Below are 26157 nucleotides of genomic sequence, written 5' to 3' on the forward strand. Positions count from 1 at the left end.
AAAAACTGATTTGAGAGACTACCTGAAAGAAATACATTTAGGTTTGAGTCAAAATATTCAATTACAGTGCCTGTAGACCCAATGTCAATATTGTCGTTTACACTATCGTATGTTATACATTCTATGAAAATATATTCCATAATTATGAAGATTGTAAAGTGAAAAATATATTTTAGACAATATATATACATTATGCTTTATATGTAATTACATACACATATATATATATATATATATTATCGTGTGTATGTATATATATATATATAGATACATACATACACACACACGAGGGCAGTCTGAAAAGTTCTCGGCCTAACAATGAAAGAAAATTCTTTTTGCCGTGAAATATGTTTTATTTTTCAATATAATCTCCTGAAACTTCAATACATTTATTCCAACGTTTTTCCAATAATTCGATACCATCATTAAAGTGTGATTCCGGAAGGTTCTTTTCGCTCTGGTGTATAATGGTGGATTCAAGTTTCATCAACAGTTACGAAACGACGCTTGAAATCCATTTTATTTTGCTTAAAACGATTAAAACGTGCCAAACACGCATTCGAATGCGTTTTTGCTCAATTGTTAGCAAATGCGGTACACATCTTGCACAAAACTTTTTCAACTGGTGCTACTACTCGAATGACTTGACAGATCGAATAAAATTTTACATGGGTTTACATCAGGGATGCCACTTTCCAATACAATTATAGTTTGACAGTTTCTGCCATGTATGTGTCAGGTCGAGAACTTTTCAGACTGCCTACGTATATATAAATATAATGCTACTATATATAAAATTATAACATTAAAAATAAATTCTTGAACAAATCTATATCGGCATATGACATTTTTCCAATTAATAGTAATAGCTCAGAATAATCACTCAAATAAATGACTCAGAAACGCTATTCAATTCAATTTATATGTCATTAAATTAACATTATCATCATATTTATATAATGATTCTATATGATTATTTTTATTTATACTTTCTATATTTTTTTTCATAATAAATTTCAGTTTCAGGAATTTGTTATGAAATTATGGAATTGAATAACTGTGATAAAGTTGAATAAATGTGGAATGAGTAACTGCCAGGAATTTATGAATCAAGAAAGATATAAAATGATAAATGGATATTATCAAATGTAAGGTAATGTTACAAATTAGAGAATTTCTTTTGAGGTATCTCATTTTGGTTTGTTGAACTATATATTGTTTTGCAAATAGAAATATGTTTATTATCATAATTTATACCATATATCATAATTTATAATTGTTCATATGAAAAAGATGAATCATTGTTGAAGATTTCTTATGAAATTAGATAACAAAATATACCATGACATATATATTATTAAGATCCTGTTGATAATAACGCTAAGAGTGCACTAGTAGCTCCTACGGAAAGTATGTAATTTACCGCAGGCGAGAAAGTTTTTAGAATGTAAAATGAAGATACAATGACGAGTGCCAAGAAAAGGGCATTGTTGTAGAAAATAGAGAATGTTGTTGCTTCATAATCTGCTACCTCATTCTTCTTCCACAAAATCCTAAAAGATACATAACATATATTAATATAAATTTTATGAAAATTTTATAAAAATAAGTTTGAAATGATAGTAGTTTTTTCGCAATCTCTATTTTCAAAATTGACCTATATATAAATCCTGTAACATTAAACATGTTATAACTTCTTACTGATCATTTCAATTTGAAAATAATGTAAAGCATATTACCTTTCGTCCTTTTCCTTCTTACTCATTTTCTTGTCTTCTGCAAGTTTACGACTTATTTCCTTCGTTACAGCATCTTCTCTTTTCACAGCAATCTGTGTAACATGTACATATTTATATAGAATACTTTTATTGTCACTATGTTAATTGTTAAAATTATATTCTTTAAATTAGTTACTCAAAAAATTGAAGTAACAATATCAGTTTGCAGAAATTATAATGGAACTTGTTTATATTATATAGTCAAGCATATGATAAGCAATTTTCTATAATTTTACAGAAAAAAAATTATTTCTCAAAGTATATATATACATACCTTATGTTTGAGGATAAATTTTGTATTTTTATATGCTAATGCAAGAGCGTATGTGCTTAATAATGTAATCCCTATGAAAGAGATTAAGTTAGCATACAGATCAATCAAATGTATTCTCCAAAATAACCCTGAAACATACATAATGATTTATTAATATAATTTATGATGATATATATTTGTTTAATATATTAAACTGCTTAATAAATATATAAACTATCAATGCTGATCAGCAGATCTTATGATAATTACAAAAGTTGCTAGCAGTATTGTAGTAAAATATATATTATGTCCTTGATTGTGAATGTAAAAAGTATTCTTAAAAATTCTTACTTAAAACATACACATAGTCGAAATTTCAGTAAAATCAGTGGAAAAATATACCATGTACCCATTAAAACATTTTATATAGAACATTGTTAAACGACCAATTTGTTTACAGTAATATACAATAATAACATAAAACTAACATAAAATTAAAAAGTAATATGATGGCCACGCAAATTAATGCGACAAATGTACAACAGACGTATGCCCTCGATTAATAAATTGTGTTTGTACTTACAGATGGGTATCGCCGAAACAATAAACGCATTCCCATAGAACAGCGCCGAGGATTTCGTCGAGACATTCCTGGAGAAGTCCTGTAGCAGCAGCTCTTCCTCCTTCGTAAATGCTTTAGATTTGCCTGACATTCTCCGCAATTTTTCAAATAACGACAAACTCAGCAGCCAACCACTCGATATGTCCTGCTGTTACGAGACTCAAGATCACTCAAGATTCAATGGCGAGCGCGAGTGTCGCGCCTGCGTAAGAAGAAACGTGGAGACGCATATGACGACGTGTCCAACGAAACGTCACTGGGTTAGTTCTCGTTGCCGACGGATGTAGTCTCACTTACCGACAGGACTGCATCACTTAAGTTGTTTAAGTAAAATTTCGAGTACAGATGTCACAAGTATGCTACTTATTTTGCCAAAATGGCTCCGGCCTAGTGGCTAATTATATATTATGTCACAATTATAATACGGTATGTATTATTTTTAATTAATAAAAAGGTAATGTGATTCTACAATATGATAAGATATATCTTTGTTTGATTTCCAAGTGGTATAACTCAACGATCGGTGAGAAATGCCACCTCCAATTCGTAGTGGGCAATGCGCAGGTGTATGTGTCATTCGCGCGTCACTCTCGACAAAGCCAATTGTGACAATCTGTCACACTTCTAAAGTTGTCGTTTAACCAAATTGTCGGTGTTATGGCACACGTCGCAGAGCACTTGATGTGAATTCACGAGAGACTCGAAGAGATGGAGGCCACGAACGACGAGGTGCAACCTCTGGTGCAGCCCGATGCGGATGCCAAGTCGGCGCAAACGTCAACGGCCGTGACTCATTGTAACAACAACAGCAGGATTCGCAAAAGGTTCGTAACCGTAGACGAGGAGTCCGCGGCGACGGCGAACCTCGTAACCAAAGAGGACAATGGTGCACTCGAGTCGCGCGACAGTATACCATTGATGACTTTGTCCGATTCTACGAAAGCGTGGTACGACGATGACTTGCCGCGAATATCAGACATCGCTGACGTGGTTGTGTCCAGTAAACAAAACAAAGTGCTGACTCGCGATGGGAATGACCACGACTCGAACGGCAGTAATGGAACTGTCACCGAGATGGTTGACGATCCGTTGACGAGTCGCGAAAAGACAAAGATAAGCGTTATTCGTGGTAGTGTCGCCAATCCAAATCTCACCTTGGGCGAGCTGAAACGACTTGGCTGCAGCAGCGAAGGCTTCGTTACTGGTATTTTCGTGAAAATGACAATACGTTATGATCAATAAGGAACCTCATGATGATTTTCGCATATCTAGGATATCTGTCGTCTTGGATAGATGATAGATTTTTCGACTTTACAAAGTATGATTTCTGAAATCTCATTACTCTTTTTACAATTAAAAGCAATAATTTAATACATGATATAGTTAAGTTACATTAAAATCAATAAAAAGTAATGTCTTATGATATTGCTTATATCTAATAAACTGGTTCCTTCTTGAAAATAATTTTGTTTTGTATAACCAAGTTTTGAAATCATAAAGATGATCTGTAGATGATATACGAAGGGTTCTGTGGCCAAAACTCTTGAGACTAGTGCAAAAGGAATCTATACCAGTTAATGGATTAGAAACTATACATACTTGCATACCAAACGAGGTTTACCAACAGATATTAAAGGATGTGGCACGTAGCGGCAGTCATATTTCACATAACGCAACGGAAGAAGAAACTGAGAGTTTTCAAGAACAACTGACACAACTTATGTGTTGGGTACTTCACAGGCATTCCCGATTAAAGTTAGTATTTTCAAGTACTAACTAAAAAAATAACATGTTTTATTCATCATATATGATATATATATCCGTATTCATAGTCAGGCTTTATATTTGAGGCCTCCTTACATCCATCTTTAGATGCTGCACGGATTATTTTATTGGCTACAGACCATCTGAAGATAAATTTAAGGAAGTCTTAAAACATAATGCCTGACTGTGAATACAGGTGATAGTATATTATATTGGCAAATGTTTGGAAATACTACTGCAAAAGACCAAAAGAACCAGGTCTTTTTTGTAATAATCAGCAAGACAAGCTATAAAAATATATATATGTAAATTTTTAAAGACAGCCTTAAGTAAGTTTTTAGTGAACTTTGTGTGAGATTTAAGAAGATAGGAAGAAATTCAAAAATGTCATATATAATAAAAATTTTCAAGATTAATTCTATGAAAGCAACTTCTAAGTTACTATTAAGTTCGGTTTGGTTAGATTAAGTCAGTTGGGGATTGAACTTTGGTTTGCATAAAAATTTACAAACTCATATGTAATAGCATAATAATAAATAGGATTTATTACTAGAAAAGACTATAGAAAAGAAAGCAGTTTCTGATGTAAGTATTTCCAAACATTTATTTTCATGTCCTTATCTTATTATAATACAAAATAAAATAACGCATACTTAGTTACTACCAGGGATACAATGATGTGGCAGCAACTGTATTGCTTGTGATGGGATTGCAAGCAGGTTTGTATGTGCTTGAAAGAATATCACTAACGTTTCTGGAGAGATTCATGGAAGAAACTATGGAGAAAGTCAATCAGGAATTATTCTATATATTTGCATTGTTGGAACGAGTACATCCAACTTTGTTAGACCATTTAGAGAAGTTAGTGCTATTATATATTCCAATACAATAGATTTCACACAATTTTCCTACATTATTCATACAGAATATTATCTATAAATATTATGAAAAATAAGTTATATTTTTACTTTATCTTATATGTATGAATATTTTGATAAGTGTAATGGCAACATTTCTATTCATTCTAGTGTTGAACTATTTCCACATTTTGCTCTGGCTGAATATACAACATGGTATGCACATAAATATGCAGAAAACAGGAAATTGTTACATAGATTATTTGATTACTTTCTTGGTAGTCCTCCCCTTATGCCTCTCTATTTAAGTACAGTTATTGTTGCACATAGAGCTACTGAAATTTTCAATACTACACCAGATATGGGACATACACATAAAGTATTATGCACGGTAAGTACAATTATGTAAACATTTTTACCTGTGAAAATAGAAAGATTTAATAAAATTATTCTGAATTTTACGTTTCTCTTCAGTTACCAGATGACTTGCCATTTGAGACACTTTTAATGGAAGCATATAACTTATATCGACAATATCCTCCCGAATCTATCAGTAATGATGTTAAGGATTATGATCAAAAAAGGAAAATTAAAGAACAAGAATGGAAGGCATTGGCAGAAGCAAGTCGTCAAGACAGAGAGAGACAACGAAAGTTAAAAGTTGCTCTATCAAAACCAAGAATATCTTATCGTATCAAAAGTTACAAAACCATTACTGTTGTGACCATTTTAGCTTTGGGATTATATGCCTTCATAAAAACCTCAGGAATTAACTGACATTAAAAGAAATCTTTCACTTACTGTGAAAGTAGAATTTTTTAACATCTTTTGTAAAACGAAGACTTTGGTACATCTTTGGTATGTCACTGAGTGAAAGTTTAAAGATGTTAAGTCATTTGCAAACTTTACCAAAGTAATGAACGCGCAAGAAATATATGTTTACTAGGAATAACCGAAGAATTTGGTTATCGATGTTTGAGGAAATCTTTTCCAGAAGAGGTGAATCAGAACTTTGCATTCCTATGCTGCCTTTATGCTGTGTTCTTTGAAAAGGTCTTGAACTTTCTGTGCATATATTTATGTTAACCTTTACACTGCGAACAATTCGGACACAAAATGCAGTTTGTATGGCGAACATCTGATATATAGCTGAGACTGTATAAATATGCTTTTATTATTACAAAAATAAAATCAAACATCTGTAAGTGTCGAATATGTATTGCGAATGATACTTGTAGAGTGTCCATAAACATATAAGTGTATCTATAAACGATTTTTTTAAACGCTTATAGATGCCGATAGCAGTGGAAGGGTTAAAAAATAATGAGAATCACAAATATATGTGAGTTTGTAGAAAAGCAGCAATTTGAAATATATTCAAAAAATATTAAAAGTTCAAATATAAAATTAACGTGTCTAATAACTTTGAATAACATTATATGTTATAATATGTGAAAAAATTTCATACATGTAATGTGTGTATATAAGTTAAAATTCTATTGTTACAATTCCTGTGAGGAAAGGACTTATGTATTTAGCTAAATTTAAAAAAGAAAATTAGAACATTTAATTACTGTCATTGTTAATAAAAGTGAATTGTTTTTTTTAACAACTTTTATTTATTATTACCTTTTGTATAATTTCTTTTTCTTCATAAGGATATACATGATTTCATTTTAAAAATACATATCTAATTATATATTGTTGGTTGATTGAACAGTGATTACTAGTATTAGTATCAATTACCAATATTAATACTAATGTTTGTAAATTTTGCACATAAGTATTTGTAGTTCGTCATTTTATACATGAATATTCTATATGAACATTGTTTAGTATATGTTCTGACAAACTTTATGATTCCATATTCTTGGGTTTATACAAAGAAAAGATGTATAATTATATATTTAAACAACATCAAGATAGAACGAAATAATGAAAGTTTTTGTTTCTTTATTTTTAAATATTATTCTATATTATTGAAACTATTCATCACAGATTAGAAGCCATTGTAAGAATATGGAATACACACACACACACACACACACACACATATATATATATATTTACAACAAATTTAACTTGTGAAACTGAGATTTTAATGTTGTCCTAATTGTAATGCATGAACCATTATAAATATTATTGTACAGCATAAAAGTACTTTCTATAGAATATTATTATTCTAAACTTTACTAGAAGAGAGAGAAAGAGAGTCATGTTTGAATGTTATCTTTGTTTTATATGAAATCAGTGAAATTAGTGATGTTATATATATATATATATAACATCACTAATTTTTATATTATATTAATCTTCTGATTTCATATAAAACAAAGATAACATTCAAACATGACTCTCTTTCTCTCTCTTCTAGTAAAGTTTAGAATAATAATATTCTATAGAAAGTACTTTTATGCTGTACAATAATATTTATAATGGTTAATGCATTACAATTAGGACAACATTATTATATATATATATATATATAAGGAGAAAATAATATATTATGAATAAATATGGCCAGTCAATAATATTTACATTTATAAAATTTTTTTGCAACTGCACCACTTTATAATCCGATTGATATTCGCCGGTGTATGTATTGTGTGATGTGATATATTTTAATGAACAATATAGTTAATAAAAATATATTTTTAATTACAATAAGTATATTTCTCAATCGAGCTATTGGAATTTACATGAAATTATTCTTTCAATTAAGTAAATCTATATATCTATATACCTCAAATTGATATACTCGATTTTTATTTTTTTATAATGTATTACTTTTGTTTTGTTCATGTTAATTCATCCCAAAACTGCAAAATGAATTATAGAGTAACTTATAACATTATCTAAAATACATAATAGTCATTTTGTATTTTACTATAAAAAAACAATTCATTAAAAACTATGTCAAACTTTTAAAACTGTCTTGATATATGTCAAGATATCATGATCCCTTAAGATATTAATATGATCTACTTTAGGAAAACCTTTAGTATAAATTTTTTGTTTTTGTGTTTTCTGCCATTGTGTACATGCTTCTAAACTCCTTATATTTACAGTTCCGTCTCCATCTCCAAAAATTAACTGTGGATAGCCATCTACTGCTACACCTGGTTTATAGTACAATCTGTACAGAAATAATACATTTTTAAAGATTCTTGCTATAATGTTAATATGTCTATTTAAGTTTAAAGTAATGTAGAAGTCTATTTAAAGACTTCTATATTACTTAAAAGATAATATACAAACTTTTCCACAGTATCCACTTTACTGCCATATAAACAATGTACTTCGACACCTGGTGCTGTAAAGTCCAATTGATACTTTTCGTTATCTTTCCTGAATTCCCAAGCATTAGGTACACCTATGTCTCTGTAAAAACAAACATATTTGCTACTAGGAGAAAAAAATAAAATACAGTAGATATAACAAACATCTAAATAGTATACCATACATGAAATATTGCTGTAAATTATTCAGAGTGTAATTTTTATATTCCGATTGCACCAGAATCTCAGTATCTTTCCAAAATAATTTTGAGGGTAACAACCACCCTAAACTTGGACTTGTTATCTGTTCATTCTTTAATATGCTTTCACTCAGAAAGTATGCACCTAAATTGTCTCCTATATTGAATATAATAAGTTTGTAAAATATATGAAACAATATATTTTATAATTAAAAACATTTGCTCATTAAATTTTCTTTCATACTGTACTACTTCAGATATCTGACATTCCTTATCAAATATCTGTAATCTAAAGTAAATAAAGTAGATAACATTGCTATGCTTATTAATAAGTAATAATTTTAAATAATTTAAGATACCTACCAATGGCAAAGACTTTGATAGCTTTAATGGATCCTGCCCATACTGCACTAAGAGTGATAAAGCTATTGATATATTTATCTTTCCATTTCTGACTTTGACGTTGCAACATTATGAGAGTCATAGGTCCACCCATACTATGGGCCACTAGTGTTATTGGTACATTATTATTCATTATGTATGTTTCTTCGACTAGAGTTTTCAGATTAGCAAAAAATTTCTCATTTTCACCTGAAATTCAGCCTTTATTTTGGTAAATTTGTAATATAATCCTATAAAATATATATTGCCAAGCATTGAACATGTCTATCTGAGATAATTATTAATTCCTATTCTTTGTACATACTAGGTCCTTTTCTAAAATCATAAGGTGCGCCACGTAGTGACAGATTTCTGACATATCCTAATTCATTTACCAACATATTTCCGATATATTTGAAGTATGAACCTGGTGAAGCTTTACTTGGATCTATATATTCAACTACAAAAGGATCACCCCATCCTGATATCTTTATGTCCACTCCAGGCTGATTACTGGTAGTTCTTGTTACATTATCATAATTTAACTTTAAATTATCAATCTGCAATAAGTCAGACTTAATTAGATTAGATTAGATAGCTATTAGATTAGGTAAATATTAGGATTTAAATATTAGGCTGCTGAGAGAAAGAAGCCAAAAATAAATTTTATGGAAGACAGATTAATGATCATACAAAACAATCTATCACAACAGGTACAAGTAGTTCCATGTTCAACCAGAGGCTAAAATAATCGGAGGATATTTTTTCACAGATATAATGTACCACTGAAGGTTTGTTAATCTTTGCCTCAACTTGGCTGCCGCCATCACCTGGAACTGTATTATATTTTTTGTAAACAAAAACTTTTTTTCGATCGCATCTCTTAACAATATTTGCAAATTTTATGTTTACAGTTTTATATTCGCATAATTAAAAAAAGAAGAAAACATATGAAACTATTAAATACTATTACATATAACCACTGAATTACTTGCGATCCTTTGAACATACTCAAAATAACGAGATGTACATTAAACGATATCTTCGCCGAGACCTAAATAACTCACTGAAAATAACAGGCGATCTCTGTTTGGTCTGCGACTGCCAGGATCTTGCGACTTGCACAAACAGCGAGAGAACGATTGTTGCGTTTAAAAGCACTACCAGGCGCATTGTTTGTCGCGACCACGGTATTAGAATTAAGCCCGTAAGCGAGAAATAATTCACGTGGTGCAATAACAATTCTTCGCAAATAAGACTCTCGAATGACGACTTCCCGAACGATGATTTTATACTCGCGTTTGCAGCAGCGAGGACGAAAACACCGTCTGATAACTCACACTGCAGACACTTCACTGTTTTTATACCATTGACGTCACGTACGTTTCACGTCTGAAGTTAGTTCCGAGTCGAAGGTTCGTCGATTGACGCTCGGCGTTAAATATGCCTCTGCTCGTGTCGAAAAAGAAACGAATGATTCACGTGTATATTCCTGTGTGTGGCAAAATAAAATTATTTCACGATATGGTTCACCGCACGATTGAGTCAATAGTCCTTTGCGACTAAATTCATTTTTAGTGAAAGCACTCGTGTATCGTTCTCGACTCAAAAAGCGTTTAACTTCAGACCAACATCGACGGTATCAAATATACACGTTTGATGTAATCAGCTGATTGCGTATACACGCGTCGACTGCGCATTCATAACAGAGGAGAGGCGACCACGCCATTGACAATGACCAATCGAAATGATGAATTTGAGGTTAGAAAAAATATCACCACGTTCATTGGCGCGCTTTCGCAAGCTATGTTGCGTTTCATTGTTTTTACGCTGATAAACATGTTATCTGCTTGACGAGCCAAATTGTATCGCCGATAAGTGCACGCGTTGTTTTCTTTCGTCCACTTAATCGAAATAAACGCTCGAGTGCGGGGGAACGCGGTGCAAACACGAGCTTCGTCATCCCTTCATTCATTCATTCATGCATTCAATATATGGCTCTGAGCAGAGTTATTACACTCCTTCTCCTACGCCAATCACAACGATTTTGGAAATAAAAGAGGAACAGGGACAACGCGCACGCAGTCCCCAAGATCAAAAATATGCGTAGTTACAGGAACCACATCCGACCGTCACGAAGGCGAACAAAAGACTTCCTTCGTCATCCCGCACTGCATCGTGCGCATTTCAATCAAGGAGCTGACAGTAAGCCTCGATTTGGAAGTGTATTAGCACCAATGATTTCTTCAACTCGCATGTCTGGGAGAAATGCTCCTCGACCGAAAATTGCCGATTAAAAGGAAACCAACAGCCATTTGCATCTTCCTCTAGCGTTTTTCTTAATATTTTTTTCCAGTTTGAAACGTTTCAATAAAATTGTTTTCTAAAAGTCTGAGTCATCTTCTGTATGTGATTTCTCCCTATGCATTTTTATTTTTCTTTTTTTTTTTTTAATCGAGAAAAGAACAAGGGACGCGCTGTGTCGCCTTAAAGTGCCGGAGCTGTGTCAGGTAGTGTCAGGGTTAAAAGCACACTCGCCTTTCATGGACGAGAGGGGTTCGGCAGTTGAAAACGGGGTTGTTTGATCAATCGACGGTGCTTAGCTCCGTCCGTTGCGAAATTACGGGAGCATCAGTGGACGGAGACGTCGCGTCGCATACGCCCGCTCGCGAGTTTCATTGCGACGTAGAAATCGAAGCAGTTTGACGAGGGCCCCCCCCCTGTTGCAGGACACTGTCGTGAGAATGGCCGACATCAAGCAGGAACACAAGGGCGAGGACGTGGACAGTTACGGGATGGGCAATAGCACCGATCCGAAGAACATGCAGGAGTTGACGCAATACGTGAGTCTGCAGTTTTCTCTCTTTTCCTCTTCTCGACCAAGCGCGAGCTGTCAAATGCCGACGATGGTTCTCCGGTGTGACTGACCTTCTCGGTTTGCAGGTGCAAACGCTGCTGCAGAATATGCAGGACAAGTTTCAAACGATGTCCGACCAGATCATAGGGAGAAATATCCTTTTTGGTATTTAGTATAACCTATAAGAGCACGTATGATAATGATATCAATTGTAGAATGACAAGTCGAGGAATATCCGCGTAGATACTTCTTAGTAATTTTAGATAATCGTGTAACTGATTGTGTGCTTACCACATGTGCATTGAAGTATGTCGATTTAAATGGTGATTCACTGATATAACCACACACACAAGTCTGATGTATCTTCAAGATATGATTAGATCCTTAATAAGAAATACTAGATGAAATGGGAAGCAGAATAGATGATCTGGAAAAGAATATCGCAGACTTAATGACACAAGCGGGTGTTGAGGGCGGTGATAAATAAGCTCATCCTTCTTTCGAAATGTTAAATACAAATAAGTGACCACTCATCTGAAGTATTTGAGATATCCATACATCATATCATCTCATCAGATGGATATTTATACAGACACAGTGTGAAAGAGAGAGAGAGAGAGAGAGAGAAAGAGAGAGACATAAGCAAGTCTTTTTATTACATATAAATAAACTTACACTTTTCTATATATGTATTTTGATATTATTTCAAATATAATTTTTATCACAGTGCTAATTAAAGTATCAAGTAAAGTAATAGTGATTGTGTGTGTATCAGTGATTGCGTAGTTTCAATAGAGTGTAATCATACTGTTTCTTGATACTGCCTTTGACATAAAAGCAGTTCTAATATCTTCTAATAAAATATCTCACTGCCTGTAATCTTATATGTGCAGAATAGTTTTATGCATTTATAAGTATCTAAATTGGTATATATGACACACAAACAGAAAGTATTGAAATATTCTTCAAATAAAAGAGAAATATACGGTATAGTGTACAAAATTCACTTTGTTTGATTGAGTTTAGGAGGCACGCCATAAATAATTGACGATATTAAGGACTTCTTATATGTGGGAATCGCTGGAACAGGTTTGATTATGAAACGCTTCTTTACTTTATGGCCCAGACGTCCTGATACTGTTCTCTAGAAGGACAGGAAGGCAAGAAGTTAAAGGAGTGATTAAGGTTACATAGATTTATGCCTAGTTCTCACAGGCTTGTCTCGAATTGACTCTGATTCCGTTTCCTCTGTACTATCGGCGTATTCTTCCACTTGGACGGACTCGGATGAATTTGTGAATCCCGTTCGTATGGAATCCTAAAAAGTCATTTATCATAGTAAAAATAAAAGTGAAAATAAATATGTTCGCCAAGTCTCGTGGAGTTAAATTAAAAAAATGTTCAAGATTCCAAGTGTTTGTGATTACTTACAGCGGACTCGGCTCCTTGATTAACCAATTTTTGCGAAGTCATAGGAGAAGATGCGAATCGACTAGCCAGGTTCGTTAACGAATAGGCTTGTCGGAACGAGGTTCTACCCACTGTGTTCAATCTCGCGACGGAGTCGGAAACGCGCATCGTCTCCCTGAATTCCTGGATAACGATACAATCAAAACAATTTCCCTTGTTATTTAGGATAGACAACTGAGGTATTTTCGCATAATGTTGTTAGATGATAGATAAGCTATTTATAGAAACATTGAATCGCGTGATAAGGTATCAATCTGAAGTGGATTTACCCCGTTCATGTTTCCTCTCGTGTTTCGAAAGTCCTGCACGTCAAAGAATAAACAATATTGACTACACTTTTGCACAAAATACAGTTATATAGATATCACTTATCTCGAAGACAATTGCGCGAAAGATTAAAACAGCGCATAATTTTTGGGGTCTGCTAAAACTGCTCGTAGGTATCTCTCGTTTTACCTCGAGGTCTTTGACCTCGTCGATGGCCATGACGTCTTGGTACGCTTTGGTCAAGAGTTCGAGCGCCTTAGTGTGAAAGCTCAACTCCACGGTGACGAAGTCCAGCAATATAGATTTCAGATCATGCAGCTTTCGTTGCTCGAACGAGTCGATCTGTTCCTCCAGTCCCTTCACTACTCGAGACACCTCGACGGATGCCTTCATCAGCTCCGATTCGGCTTGCGACTAGTATTCTTTTGCAGTTAAGGCTTTTCTTCTTTCATTTATACGTACGAAGAGACCGGCTATGGAAATGAATGAGTTACGTTTTACGATTGAAATTGAGCCTCATTGACTTGATGATTTTCGACCATAAGGATACTATCATCTGACGATTCCTGGGGTTCCTCTCCCGGACTTTATCCAGATGTCTCCGTCTCGCGAGTTCCCTGTCACGCGCCGAGAAGGTGCTCTTCACCTCGTCGCGGGCATGTTTGCAAATTGTCGCGTATTGCGAAAGAGGAGCGACCACTTTAGCGTCCAACCTTTGCACTTCCGCATCTCTGTAGTGTGACGGTGTTCATAATAGACGCGTTGAAACAATGCCCGGGCAAAGTACAATGCAACGTGTAAGAAAGCAACACAGGTGGCTTCCTCACCTGTAATCACCGATGACCGATAACGTCGCGGAGAAACTGGCGAGTCCGGTGCTCAAGGATCGATTCACAGTCTCCAAGTCGGCGTATGTATGTATGATTTTGGCCAGCTCATCACCTTTATCGCGTAACCTGAGGAAAGGAAATATCAGGCGGGATGAGTATCTAGCGAGCGAAATGGAACCCGCTGTCGTTGTAGGAGTGACCGAGATAACGAAAGTTTCGTGCGTGTCGTGCTGACGAAAATAATCAATATACACTTCCGCTCGTAAGTACTGGCCTGCCTATATTCCCTCGTATTTGTTCGTCCTAAGAGGAGATAACGATTTTGAAGGAAGTACAGATGTTGGGAACAGATGTTGGAAACACGAGCAGACACGAGAAAATTTGAAAATGGGATTTTCAAGAAAATAAAATCGCGACTCGTCCGTTTAAAATTCCGAATGGGAAGGTGCGTGTGAGCGGTAGTGCGTGCATTTCGTCGTCGTCGCACCTGGCCGTTTTCCTGACGAACGCCGCGAATATCGTGCACAGCTCGGCGAAGTGTTTCTCCACGGCCGTGATGCGATCCTGCACGAACTTAGCTTCCTGCTCGCTGGCAGAAACAAAAGAGATTTTGTTAAAAAGAAGCGATCTCCTTTGCAACTGTGTTGTCAAATGTAGCCGCTAGCGAAACACAAGCCGGATATTTGTGTAGGTTCGACTTACCACACGCTACTTTGCGAACGTATTCGAAGCATTTCTTTTTTCTCTTCTCCTTTTCCTTGCTCTTCGCCCAGGTATTCTGCGAGACGCCCGACAAAGCGTGATATCTCCTGCAAAGCTGGGGACAATTTCAGTATTCGTCTATTCTTCCGCACGCGGACGGTGACAGTCGCCTGTCTACTGACAGGTGGTAGTGAACTGCTGCTTGAGGTGAAGTTGTGTCGCGCTTTCTATAGTCCCTTCAGACTAACAGGGTAGAGGGTCGAGCGTACGACTTTCGTTCAATCGTTTGAAATGTTAGATACTTTTGCATGTATTTCTATATATATTTTCCTCATCTTCCTCTCACAGGCAGATTTTCAGGAGACACTTTCTGACTTTCATTATTGCGATATAATATTTACACTTATATGTAGAAGATTTATGAAATTATTTTCTATATACAGGATCTTTTTGCATAAAGAAAAATTAATTAAGAACGTTATCTAGAACATATTTACACTGTACTATCGCGGTCAATTTATATTTTTTATTACAGCGAATGAATGTCCTGCGCCGGAACCAACAAGGACGCCAATAGAGTTGTGTGGAAGCGGCAAGCGTTCCGGTAACAGAACGTCCTTCGTGTTCCCGTTACCGCAGTTGCCATGTTCGTTCCAGCCCCAACAAAATATCGTTCCAGTTTCTGCGGCATTAAATTTGACGTATCTCATTATCTCCCATGTTTTCCGACGCAATGAATTGCAAATGTACGCGCACGTGTCCATTGTGCTCGATAATTTACCGGCTAAGGCAACATTATGTTCCGATCCAACTGAGAGCTGAACGATCTTCGGTAAATTTTCGACGCGTTGCATTCTCCAAGATTCGCATCCCTCCTCCTCTGATTGTCCACGGCCTAACTGCCCGTAACTGTTTCTTCCCCACGAATAAACGGCACCGTCTACGATACGTTTGAAAAGACGATATTCAATCAACCCGGAACAGTACATTCAAGATCTGTTTATATAACCAAGTTCCAAATCCCAATTTCAGGAAGGTAAAGCAACGGCTATGTTCAGCAGAGAAAGATGCTTCGCAACTGTTGTAAAACTCATGAATCTGATTGTGGTGCATACTCTTGGATTCAGTTAAATTTAAGAACATACGCCAATTAGATTCACGAATTTTACAACAGTTGTAAAGCAGCTTTTTCTGCTGAACATAAACAATATCTACTCGTGATTAATCGAAGTATACCGCTCAAGATATTTGTGTGGCTCCAACCTGCATGGATTTGAATCGACACACTGAATCGCGAGTCGCAACGTACGAAACGGTATGCGGGGCAGATTCGCGTGCACTCTCGAGGATCAATTCCCGCCTGGCCGTGCTTGTTGTCGCCGAAGAAATACGTGGTGAACGTGCCCTTGTTCAACGTCGCGACCACAGTATGGTGCTCGCCGCATGCGACATGGTCTACGTCCGTCAATCCTGAAACTGTTCGACCGTGTTTCAATAAAAAATATAACATGCAGGATCTGGTAACAACGATTCGCTCAATCTTTTCATGTTTCGTATTTCTTCACAATCAAAAAAATGTGACAAACAATTTCATAACAAAATTTGTCAAAACAAAATATATCAGATCTCTCTTTCTTTTTAAAGTTATCTTTTCTATTGGAATATAATGTGAAAATTTTGATAATAACGATGCATCAGATTTCTTCATGTCACTTATTTTCTTTTCTACAGAACAGAAACGGTACGACAGTCTGTTATACCTGCGGTGAAACAATGTCGAACGTCTCGGGACTGTTTGCTCTCCATATTAGTTAGACCTAATTGTCCTTTGCTATTTGCTCCGCAAACCAGAACAGTGCCGTTGTCCGTCACCACAACAGTATGTCGTAAACCCATAGAAATCCGTTTAACTTTGCCTGATTGTATGGTACATATGGGCGATGAAGTCGACGAATGAATCGATGGATCGTCGCCCAGCTGTCCGTAACGATTGGAACCCCAAAGATACAAGTCACCGTCCTTCGTCAACGCCGCGGACGTGTCCCATCCGCAACATACGTCAATCATCGTTTTACCGTCGAGGGAAAGTCTCTGAAATGTTAGAACGTTTGTTCGCTCCGTATTCGAGACTCCGGCTTGTCCTTTGTCGTTTCGTCCGCAGGAGTAAACGCGACCTTCCGTGTCCAGGATCAACGTGTGCCCGCCACCACCGACAATTTTCTTCACGGATTCCGGTCTAAGGTCGCATCCGGATAAATCGATTTCTTTAGGTAACACGCATTGTTCGGATAACACACCTTGTCCCAATTGACCATGCGAGTTTGCACCCTGCAAAAGATCTCCGTTAGATTCTCGAAGGTTCGTATTTTGAACATTTAAATTTCACAAATTTGCCACCATCTTTGGTGGAGTTTTCTAAACGCGCCGAAATGAAAGATATGTGATATATACGTGTGATTTTATTCATTTTGCCGGATTATTAAATAAATTATCTTGGGGTATATGCTCTAGTGAGGTCATTCAGTGGGGTAAAATATAAAAATATTAATCAAAAGCGTGGAATAAGTATTTCTCGCAAGGAACATTACTCTCAAGAAAATTGGTACTTTATAGATCGAAGGACAAATATCCTTTTTCTCTTCTTCAAGCACTTTGATGAGACCTATGAGAGAACAAGTTATTTTTACAAATAGAAATAATAGAAAATAATTTACAGTTTCATTTCCGTTAACGAACAATCTGCTTCAAATTCATCTCAGGAAGGATCCGCCATTGAAGTTAAGATTTCGAGAGGTGCCACAACCATTCAGACTTTACGCTATGCAAATCAGCCTAGAAAAGCCGCGATGTCCGCCAATAAGGAGTCAGATGGGCAACTGAATCGCCGCATGACTCACGATCTTTTCGTCTCGTGATATATGGTGAACATGTGCGATCAAGTTTCTTACATGTGACGTGCCGCGATAGAGTTGATTTTTATAAAAACTACACGAATTTATCTCATAAATGATCGCCTTACCCATGAGATCAGCTTATACGTAGTCATTGTTGAATGATACAATCGTGTGTCTTCGCTTGTGCAATTCAGAACGGAGATTCTTCTGTATTCATAACCCGCCCTTCACCTTATGCAGATGGCGTTCGATAATAATACCTAACCTAACCCGAAGGAATCTAACTTTGTTTCGTGACTGAGGTGCGTGATGTATGATTTGAGGTATTTTCCTTTCATTTACGATATATTGCACTTTTTACACTTAAACGTGAAGCAAATATATCTTAAAGTGTTACAAGGAAAAAGAAGGAAAAGGAAATTAAAATAAAGTGCAGAAAGTGCAACCGAAAAGTTCAATTGATTGTAAATAACGGACGCCGGCACTACGAATTATTTATATGAAGAAGCAATAAGTAAACGTAGATTTACTTCTGGATATGTGTAATATCGTTATAAACATACAATTGATCTCATAAATGATATGACATAGAAAAGCTTGAGGAAGCGCTAAAAAATGGAAGAATCAGTAAAGTTCGATATTAAAGTGGTTAAAACTGATCTTTTGCACGCGATAAATGAGTGCTCCCAACGTGGTTTACGATATACCACTAAATGGTATGTGAAATTCTGCTGAAATTTATAAAAATGTATTGATATTTCTTTCGCGCAAGTTTTTACATACTTCAACCTTTGTGTTTGTATTTATCGTAGGTTAGCGGAATTGAATTACTCCTTGAAAAATGTAAAGTTGAACTTGCACGACCTGACTACGGATATCAAGTCACTGGAGATAAATGAAGAGGAGGATACCTATACATTAGCTAAAACATATTTTGATTTGAAGGAATATGATAGAGCTGCATACTTTACAAAGGATTGTACAACCCCAAAAGTTAGATTTCTACATTTGTATTCACGTTATTTGTCTGGAGAGAAGAAAAAGATTGATGACATGACAGATGTGCCACCGGATCCTATGAAAAATGACAGTCTTAAATTGCTTTGTGCCGATCTGAGAAAGGATCATTTGGCCTCCAAGCTAGATGGCTATGGTTTATATCTCTTTGGTGTAACCTTAAAGAAACTACAACTCGCCAAAGAGGCAACTGATGTCTTAGTGGAATCTATACACAAGGAGCCTATGCACTGGGGTACATGGTTAGAGCTGGCTGCTTTGATCACAGACAGAGAGAAGCTGGAGAACTTATGCCTGCCAAGCCATTGGATGAAGTACTTTTTTATGGCGCATATGTATTTAGAACTACAACTTATAGATGAAGGTTTAGCGTTGTATTGTGAATTGCAATCGATGGGTTTTCAAAAGAATTGTTATGTACTGGCTCAAACTGCAATAGCAGTACATTATAGGAGAGGTAAGTTTCATATATATTTGATATTTAGAATGAATATGCTCTTGCTTATCATTTTTATTAAAAAAAATTGTTAATCAACCTCTTTAGCATTTTGCAACATTACAGATATACAAATTATTTAATTGTGAATATTATGCATGACAAAAATATTCTCTATATTTCAGATGTTGATACTGCGATAGAAACTTTTAAAAGAATAATAGAAGAAGATCCTTATTGTCTTGACAACATGGATACATATTCAAATTTACTTTACGTCAAAGAGATGAAAGTTGAATTGGCATATTTGGCGCATAGAGCTACTGAGATAGATAAGTACAGGTTGGAGACCTGTTGTATAGTAGGTAAGCTAACCAAGTCTCTTTAGGAAAATAGGAGGAATATATATTATAAGATGGACCAATATATGCATCTCTTTTTTTCCTTTCAGGAAATTATTACAGTTTGAGAGCTGATCATCAAAAAGCAGTGATGTATTTCCACAGAGCACTGAAAATGAATCCACAATATCTATCGGCCTGGACATTATTAGGTCACGAATTTATGGAAATGAAAAACACTAATGGCGCTATCCACAGCTATAGACAGGCAATCGGTAAGATCTTTGAGGATTTATTATTTGCACCGTTAATATCATAATACATTCTCAATTTATATTTCGCGTAATGTGATAGAGGTGAACAGACGAGATTATAGAGCATGGTATGGCTTAGGGCAGACATACGAAATCTTGAAAATGCCATTTTATGGACTTTATTATTATAAACAAGCTCAGCTCTTAAGACCACACGATAGTAGAATGGTTTTAGCCTTGGGTGAAGCATATGAGAAACAGGATAAGATACAAGATGCACTCAAATGTTACTACAAGGCATGCAATGTGGGCGATATAGAAGGCATGGCACTGTTGAAATTAGCAACGTATGTAACAATATAAATTTCTACACTTTTTATATTCAAGAGCATTCGATCCCACTGGCCCATCAAATACACCATCAAATGACGTTGCTTCATTTCTACCGTGATTTCTGTTCATTTTAGACTGTATGAGAAATTGGGGGAACACGATCACGCGGCTACAGCCTACACGGACTTCGTAGTTGATGAATACCGGAACGTCGATAGGAAAGAGTTGAGTCATGCATACATATACCTAACACAATATCATTTGAAGAGAGAGCAATTGGATCAAGCGAATCATTACGCACAGAAGTGTCTTCAGTTTGATGAGACGAAGGAGGAGGCCAAGGTTCTGTTAAGAACAATCGCCGAGAAGAGAGCGAAAGTGGAGGAAACTTCCATGGTGGTGAGTAGGAGTGTCCTCTGCTGCGGCGGTTTCTTCGGGTAGATCGCGAATCGATCTCGTGACTCTATTCTAGGTGGAGGACATGAACGAAACGGATCCTGTGATCGAGCAAGCAGCGCGTACGGACGCGATATCCGGCAGTCAACTATCACCGATGAATCTCTCGTTCACACCTACCCCATAAATAAAATGACATCTCCATTACCATTCGCAGTCTATGACATTCGTGTAACTTCTCTGTATATAAATACAAAGTAATTCGGTAATTTTATGCACCATGTACGTGTTTCTATGGTAAATCAATTCTCTCTCCTGAAAAGATGCAACGTAACAACTTGTACGCATAAAAATTGCAGTAACAGTGCTTCATGGTCGGTCACAGGTATCGCTGACTGATGGAGACGAATTTGCTCCTGTCTTCGTAAAGTTAAAACTCCCGGGGAACAAAATTCTCGAGAATTGGGAATGAGACTGAAATTAGAGAGTGCGTTGACCGAGAGAACAAAAATCCATTTCACTTCTCTACCTGTCAAGTCAGGACCGTTCCACTTTTTTCCTCATAATTGACACACGCGCGATGTGCGCTAACGCCACCGAAGCGACGTCGGATGACTGTAATAAGGGAGAAAGAGGTGGATGAGGAGAAAACATATACGCTAGAGGGGCGAGGGGCGTGGACAGCCGATAAAGCGCTTGACCCTCGCTCTCCTCAATGACCTGTCGAGATATCGTTACACTAAATCTACTGACGTCCTCGCAGTCGAACGCCTATAGCCTGCACGGCTGTGTCCATGCCTCTCGTTCATTGTTGAACCATCGACGAACGGATAGAGAAAGACATTGATTCAAGTTTCACAACGAGAAACGTGGTGCGGCACTTTTGCACCGCGAGGAAATCCAGTTCTGATAAATCAGCCGTACAATTAAACGTAAAATTCGCAGTTATTCCGTCGAAGGTAAACAGTGCTACGAATAATTTCCGGAAAAGGAAAGAAGTTGTTTGGAAAATATCTAAAAAAAAGGAATTTCTGAATTTAATCAAAATAGCAATATTTCAACCGAGCCAATAAGAACCAAACATTAGATATTATTGATAAACAAAAAAAATAAAAAAAAAACGGAGAATTAAAGAATATCAACATAAATATTTTAATCAATTATGAACATTTTTACATATTTATCATGCAATAATACCTAGCGTTTCACCATTATTGGTTGAAATGAAATGTTCTTTTTTTTATGATGATACATCTCAAAATGTCCTTTCTGGTTTTATTGACGAGTTGTTAAAATTTACATATCGACAGTGTTTGTGAAATAGCGAAATTGAATTTGCTAATTGTTGCAGCAACAAGCATAAAACTATTAAACAATACGTTTGGTTATATCGGTGTGCCTGGAAGGAAGGGCTGGAACAACGTGTACGAGTGTGAATTGTGTTCCGGATCGGAAATGCAAATATACGCGGCCTTCTTGGTAGTGGTGTGCTGCTTCCTGTGTCCCTTGTGTGCGGGCGACGATCTAAAACTGGACGATGCCTCGTCGTCTTCGATAAGTACGATTAATCGTTGTGATACGGGCAATTGGGTGAAGGCTGTCTCTATTTTCTTCGTAAATTGCTCAAATAGAATTTAATTGGATTAAATGCTGTGTGCAAGCAGCAACACACTTTCCTAACTGGACTTTCCTAACTCTGCACTTCCGGTAAATCATTTAAACATGTTACCTGGTCGGATTGCACGCCGCATAAGCGACGGATTAGAACTCTCCTGTTCATTTCTTAGCTGCGATGTAAAAATCCAATCTCAAAAACGAATTGTCAAAAGATAAGCGACAGCAAAAAAAAAATAGAGGAAATTAGAAAAGGATATGATTGTCGCGCTATTTCATATTAATACGTCAAACTGTCCGTTACGTTATTATCTCTCCGTAATGAACGATATATTTCCATCGCGCAATATAATTTACAGTTCAGAGTGCAATCGTAGATCGCTCTAAGATAGATTTATCGCGCTTACGTATGTAAATATTACGCAAGATTCTAATAATTAATTCTTCGAATCGTCTTTACGTCGTTTTTGCGACAAACAAAACGATAATCTCGAAATTGCGAGCGTGGTTGCCAAGAAAAGGTGTGGCGATAGAAAATCGCTATTTGGAATTTCTCGAAGTTATAATTATTCAACGATCCTTCGTTTGGCCTGCTAATTAGTCGACTAATGTCTTCTAGGCAAGAGCAAGGCGGACCAGGCAGGCATGGCTGCGGGCGAACAACGGCTCGGGGATCAAATTCGAGCGATTCTGAAACATTATCAGCAAGATGATCCGGTCGGGCTGCCGGGTGCGCCGATACCTGATCCGATGCCGGTTCCAGACATGAAACACTCCTTTTCCATGTACACGATGCACTTCAAACAGATAAATGTCTACGGCTTGGCCAAGTTCCGCATCGAACATGTGGAATCGGAACTGGCTCGTATGCAGGTAAATGAGATGGATAATTGAATATGCAAATAGTTAAACATCTTTTAAGAATACGTCACTTCGAAAGACATTTAGAGATCGTCGCCACGAACACGCTAACAGTCGCATCGCATTTCATGCGGACGTAAGAGAAAGACGATAAATGACGACGCCGCAAAGTTGAATGGCTAAGCAAGATTTACGGTGTGGTCTAGCTTAAGAGAATTTATCGAATTTATCAAACAATTATTATTAATACTTAACGTTATTAATATTTTATCATTATTATTTGATGTCATAATTGTCATTGAATATTATTTTTTATTATTTTCGTACTATTCTTGCCTCTTTGTTTAGCTGAATTGAATTAATTAAATTAGCTTTGTTCGCTGAATTAAATTAATATGTTGAGTTAAATTCGACAGATATATATATATATATATATGTGTGTGTGTGTGTGTGTGTTTCCTTTCTTTTTTTGTGTCTACGCATGTATGTCTGCGACATTTGATTCTCCGCTTGTGTGCTTTCCTCGCAAATGTAAAAGCATGCGTATTTTTGAGGTCTCCGTCGCAGTGAAAATCGACATTTTGGATATTCGTGGATTGTACACGCTGGCGTCATGGCTTTCGAAGTCGGCCGGTGATTTCTCGGTGAAGCTGACTGGTGTGAACGTCCAAGGTATCGCTAGGCTGGAGGTCGGGACTGACGGGAAACTACAGGCCCAAGACATTGACATGGACCTGACGTTTGACAAAATCGACTTGGACTTCAAGAATTTGGGATTCCTGGGTTCGGTTTTCCAGGGGGTCATCAATTCGATCGGCACCTTCATGTTTGACAGCATCAAGCCGTTCATATTGAAGGAGGTCAATATGAACGTGAGGTACGAAGGACTGCGATTCTCAATCGTAAATATTTTGGGCAGAAAGAAACATTTTAATACACAAGCGTTAAATATAAAAGTTGTATATAAAACGTTCGGTTTTAAATATAAATTTTAATTATATAATCGTATATTTTAATATGTCTAAGCGACGTGGAATATATCTTTCAGGGGCGAGGTGAACAAGCAAATATCTCAATTGCCACAATATTTCCCGAACTCGATCTCACCTTTTGACATGGCGGTCGCGGAAGCTCGCAAGCAAGTCCGCTTGATGGGCTACGATCCTTATAGAGTGCAGGATTATACCCAGAGTGCCGGGGTGTTTACTGTAACCTCGTCACACACCTGGATTACCGGTCTGGCCAGTTTCTATCGCATGGGAAACATCACTATAACCATGGAGAAAGGAAACGTGAGTTTTGATGATAGTTCTTCCGAGACAAGAACGCTCTTCCGGCATACGAACGTCGACGAAGCGTAGAACGTTAGACCTAGAAACAGTCAGTTAGATAGTTGTAAACACGCGTCGTGTTAGCAATACGCAAAGCAGTGACATTATCATAATTGCGACGATCACAGTTGCGTAACGTTACGTAATCTCGGCCGTGCGATCGTCGATGCAACGATACGATCCGAACGTGGACGAGCAAGAACGTGGCGAACCCCGACGGTTTTGGGGTTTCGCATGTGGGCGACTTATGTTTACTATTAAGGCATTGCGCGCCTTATACGCAGGTCTACCTGCTACTGGACATCGGCACTCAGGAGCTCACAGGCAAGACGCACTGGGAGGTGAGCGTGATCGGCGGGTTCTTGTCGCGGGCCGGCACAATGTCCTTCACCGTCCAATACTTCCGGATGCAGATAAAGCTGGGCCAGCCGTTGGACACGCGAAAGCGCGCCTCCCTGGAGGAACTGGAGCTCGAGTTGGGCAACATCCAGACAAGAATCCACGGAGCTGGCACGTTGGACTATCTCATGGAAGCCAGCGTTAATATATTGCCAAACCTTTTAAGGTCTGTAATGGCCGTGCCCGTGGCCTCTCCGTAATATGCGTCTCGCGTCGATCTCAAGGCTATTCCCGTAATTGGCGATTTTCATTCCAAGCCGATCAATTAGACCGCCGATCAGAAACGATTGTGTGCGAACACGTGTTAATTTCGCTTTGTCACGGCGTCGGTAGATTCAATTTGACATTCGAGAATTTTCTAAGTTCGAAATTAAGGTAAGGTGAAATTGAGGAAGATGAGTCGATGTGTGAGCCGGAGAGATTAAGGCGGAGTTTGAATTGAAATATTTCTGGCACTTTTCAATCTTTAGAAACTTCTTCCATCATTCATCGTATATTTCGCAATAACTATGCTCTACGGCTCTATGGAGAAGCAATCGTGTGCACAAAACTGCTCGAATTTACTTTTCTAGTTTTTAGCTTCATTTCTCATTTACGTTTGTAGGTATCAGATTATGGATGCCATCGAGGGGCCTTTGAAGAGACGCATACAGGAGGAACTGAACAAAATGGATGTAGAGAAATTGATCGACGATAAAATACCGGAAATTGAGGAGCAAGCTAGGTGGATGCACGGTTTCAAGCCTGCGGAAGAGACGATCTTGGAGACACCGACTCCGTCACCAGATGAAGACAGTCAAGTGCCGTTCTCCGAAAGCGAAGAGAATCGGGGACTATCGTAAGAAATAGAATACGCGCATATTGAACTTTTTTTAACTTAAATAATTTTCACGAAGAAAGAAGCGCGCGTTATTAGCGATATATTATTTGATTTTAAGGTTGGATTTTAAGGATTGATTTTAAGGTAAGTAATGACAATCGCAACGCAAATATTATGTTCCTCGTATTAATTATTTGTGAGT

The 26157-nt window shown here is 36.8% G+C and overlaps 8 protein-coding genes and 1 long non-coding RNA gene across 19 annotated transcripts; 5 read left to right on the forward strand and 4 right to left on the reverse strand.

Annotated features, from left to right (window-relative positions):
• Nucleotides 1-1215: 1215 nt before the first annotated feature.
• On the reverse strand, nt 1216-2944 carry LOC105190253 (translocon-associated protein subunit gamma). Its single transcript, XM_011152925.3, has 4 exons — nt 2615-2944; nt 2053-2180; nt 1740-1831; nt 1216-1553 (listed from the first exon to the last, which is right to left on the reverse strand). The coding sequence occupies exons 1-4, from the start codon at nt 2742-2744 to the stop codon at nt 1358-1360; spliced, it is 546 nt and encodes a 181-aa protein (XP_011151227.1). The 5' UTR covers nt 2745-2944; the 3' UTR covers nt 1216-1357.
• A 71-nt stretch (nt 2945-3015) lies between these two features.
• On the forward strand, nt 3016-6839 carry LOC105190252 (TBC1 domain family member 20). Of its 2 annotated transcripts, XM_011152924.3 has the most exons (6): nt 3016-3079; nt 3158-3857; nt 4165-4408; nt 5075-5278; nt 5446-5665; nt 5749-6051. In XM_011152924.3, exons 2-6 carry the CDS (start codon nt 3362-3364, stop codon nt 6049-6051), a joined length of 1467 nt encoding a protein of 488 aa, XP_011151226.1. In that variant the 5' UTR covers nt 3016-3079; nt 3158-3361. The 2 variants fall into 2 exon arrangements, with proteins under 2 accessions (XP_011151226.1, XP_025152480.1); XM_025296695.1 differs by lacking the exon at nt 3016-3079 and having other exon boundaries at nt 3362-3857; nt 5749-6839.
• A 958-nt stretch (nt 6840-7797) lies between these two features.
• On the reverse strand, nt 7798-10760 carry LOC105190250 (group XV phospholipase A2). 3 transcript variants are annotated; one of them, XM_011152923.3, is made up of 7 exons: nt 10201-10760; nt 9827-9969; nt 9459-9693; nt 9116-9343; nt 8738-8909; nt 8533-8655; nt 7798-8410 (listed from the first exon to the last, which is right to left on the reverse strand). In XM_011152923.3, exons 1-7 carry the CDS (start codon nt 10304-10306, stop codon nt 8191-8193), a joined length of 1227 nt encoding a protein of 408 aa, XP_011151225.1. In that variant the 5' UTR covers nt 10307-10760; the 3' UTR covers nt 7798-8190. The 3 variants fall into 3 exon arrangements, with proteins under 3 accessions (XP_011151225.1, XP_019700229.1, XP_025152551.1); XM_019844670.2 differs by having other exon boundaries at nt 10145-10259; XM_025296766.1 differs by lacking the exon at nt 10201-10760 and adding an exon at nt 10125-10184.
• Nucleotides 10744-12869, forward strand: LOC105190249 (heat shock factor-binding protein 1). Of its 3 annotated transcripts, XM_025296792.1 has the most exons (5): nt 10825-10894; nt 11244-11338; nt 11863-11976; nt 12077-12143; nt 12389-12869. In XM_025296792.1, the coding sequence occupies exons 3-5, from the start codon at nt 11878-11880 to the stop codon at nt 12475-12477; spliced, it is 255 nt and encodes an 84-aa protein (XP_025152577.1). In that variant the 5' UTR covers nt 10825-10894; nt 11244-11338; nt 11863-11877; the 3' UTR covers nt 12478-12869. The 3 variants fall into 3 exon arrangements, with proteins under 3 accessions (XP_025152572.1, XP_025152577.1, XP_011151223.1); XM_025296787.1 differs by lacking the exon at nt 11244-11338 and having other exon boundaries at nt 10744-10894; XM_011152921.3 differs by lacking the exon at nt 10825-10894 and having other exon boundaries at nt 11148-11338.
• A 152-nt stretch (nt 12870-13021) lies between these two features.
• On the reverse strand, nt 13022-15422 carry Fam92 (CBY1 interacting BAR domain containing protein Fam92). Of its 2 annotated transcripts, XM_011152909.3 has the most exons (8): nt 15260-15422; nt 15045-15146; nt 14555-14683; nt 14278-14458; nt 13917-14141; nt 13730-13762; nt 13422-13583; nt 13022-13308 (listed from the first exon to the last, which is right to left on the reverse strand). In XM_011152909.3, exons 1-8 carry the CDS (start codon nt 15289-15291, stop codon nt 13177-13179), a joined length of 996 nt encoding a protein of 331 aa, XP_011151211.1. In that variant the 5' UTR covers nt 15292-15422; the 3' UTR covers nt 13022-13176. The 2 variants fall into 2 exon arrangements, with proteins under 2 accessions (XP_011151211.1, XP_025152556.1); XM_025296771.1 differs by lacking the exon at nt 13730-13762.
• On the forward strand, nt 15153-15855 carry LOC112588127 (uncharacterized). Its single transcript, XR_003112578.1, has 3 exons — nt 15153-15244; nt 15331-15552; nt 15795-15855. It is a non-coding gene; the product is annotated as an uncharacterized LOC112588127 (long non-coding RNA).
• Nucleotides 15552-18379, reverse strand: Sergef (secretion regulating guanine nucleotide exchange factor). 2 transcript variants are annotated; one of them, XM_011152915.3, is made up of 5 exons: nt 18279-18379; nt 17020-17587; nt 16496-16735; nt 16041-16199; nt 15552-15941 (listed from the first exon to the last, which is right to left on the reverse strand). In XM_011152915.3, the coding sequence occupies exons 1-5, from the start codon at nt 18303-18305 to the stop codon at nt 15772-15774; spliced, it is 1164 nt and encodes a 387-aa protein (XP_011151217.1). In that variant the 5' UTR covers nt 18306-18379; the 3' UTR covers nt 15552-15771. The 2 variants fall into 2 exon arrangements, with proteins under 2 accessions (XP_011151217.1, XP_011151213.1); XM_011152911.3 differs by having other exon boundaries at nt 15552-16199.
• Nucleotides 18380-18679: 300 nt separating this feature from the next.
• Cdc23 (cell division cycle protein 23) lies at nt 18680-21416 on the forward strand. 3 transcript variants are annotated; one of them, XR_003112570.1, is made up of 8 exons: nt 18680-18869; nt 18966-19627; nt 19792-19971; nt 20058-20222; nt 20302-20548; nt 20669-20933; nt 21007-21212; nt 21290-21416. XR_003112570.1 is itself a non-coding variant. In XM_025296724.1 (7 exons), exons 1-7 carry the CDS (start codon nt 18769-18771, stop codon nt 21115-21117), a joined length of 1731 nt encoding a protein of 576 aa, XP_025152509.1. In that variant the 5' UTR covers nt 18680-18768; the 3' UTR covers nt 21118-21268. The 3 variants fall into 3 exon arrangements, 1 of the variants encoding a protein (XP_025152509.1); XR_003112571.1 differs by having other exon boundaries at nt 21316-21390; XM_025296724.1 differs by lacking the exon at nt 21290-21416 and having other exon boundaries at nt 21007-21268.
• Nucleotides 21417-21677: 261 nt separating this feature from the next.
• Nucleotides 21678-26145, forward strand: LOC109503583 (uncharacterized). Of its 2 annotated transcripts, XM_025296749.1 has the most exons (7): nt 21678-21889; nt 22282-22488; nt 23164-23417; nt 23960-24282; nt 24454-24697; nt 25021-25301; nt 25740-26145. In XM_025296749.1, exons 2-7 carry the CDS (start codon nt 22386-22388, stop codon nt 25975-25977), a joined length of 1443 nt encoding a protein of 480 aa, XP_025152534.1. In that variant the 5' UTR covers nt 21678-21889; nt 22282-22385; the 3' UTR covers nt 25978-26145. The 2 variants fall into 2 exon arrangements, with proteins under 2 accessions (XP_025152534.1, XP_019700204.2); XM_019844645.2 differs by lacking the exons at nt 21678-21889; nt 22282-22488 and adding an exon at nt 22546-22637.
• Nucleotides 26146-26157: the final 12 nt, after the last annotated feature.

The sequence above is a fragment of the Harpegnathos saltator genome, unplaced genomic scaffold (assembly GCF_003227715.2).
Source record: "Harpegnathos saltator strain DR-91 unplaced genomic scaffold, Hsal_v8.6 scaffold10, whole genome shotgun sequence".
NCBI lineage: Eukaryota > Metazoa > Arthropoda > Insecta > Hymenoptera > Formicidae > Harpegnathos > Harpegnathos saltator.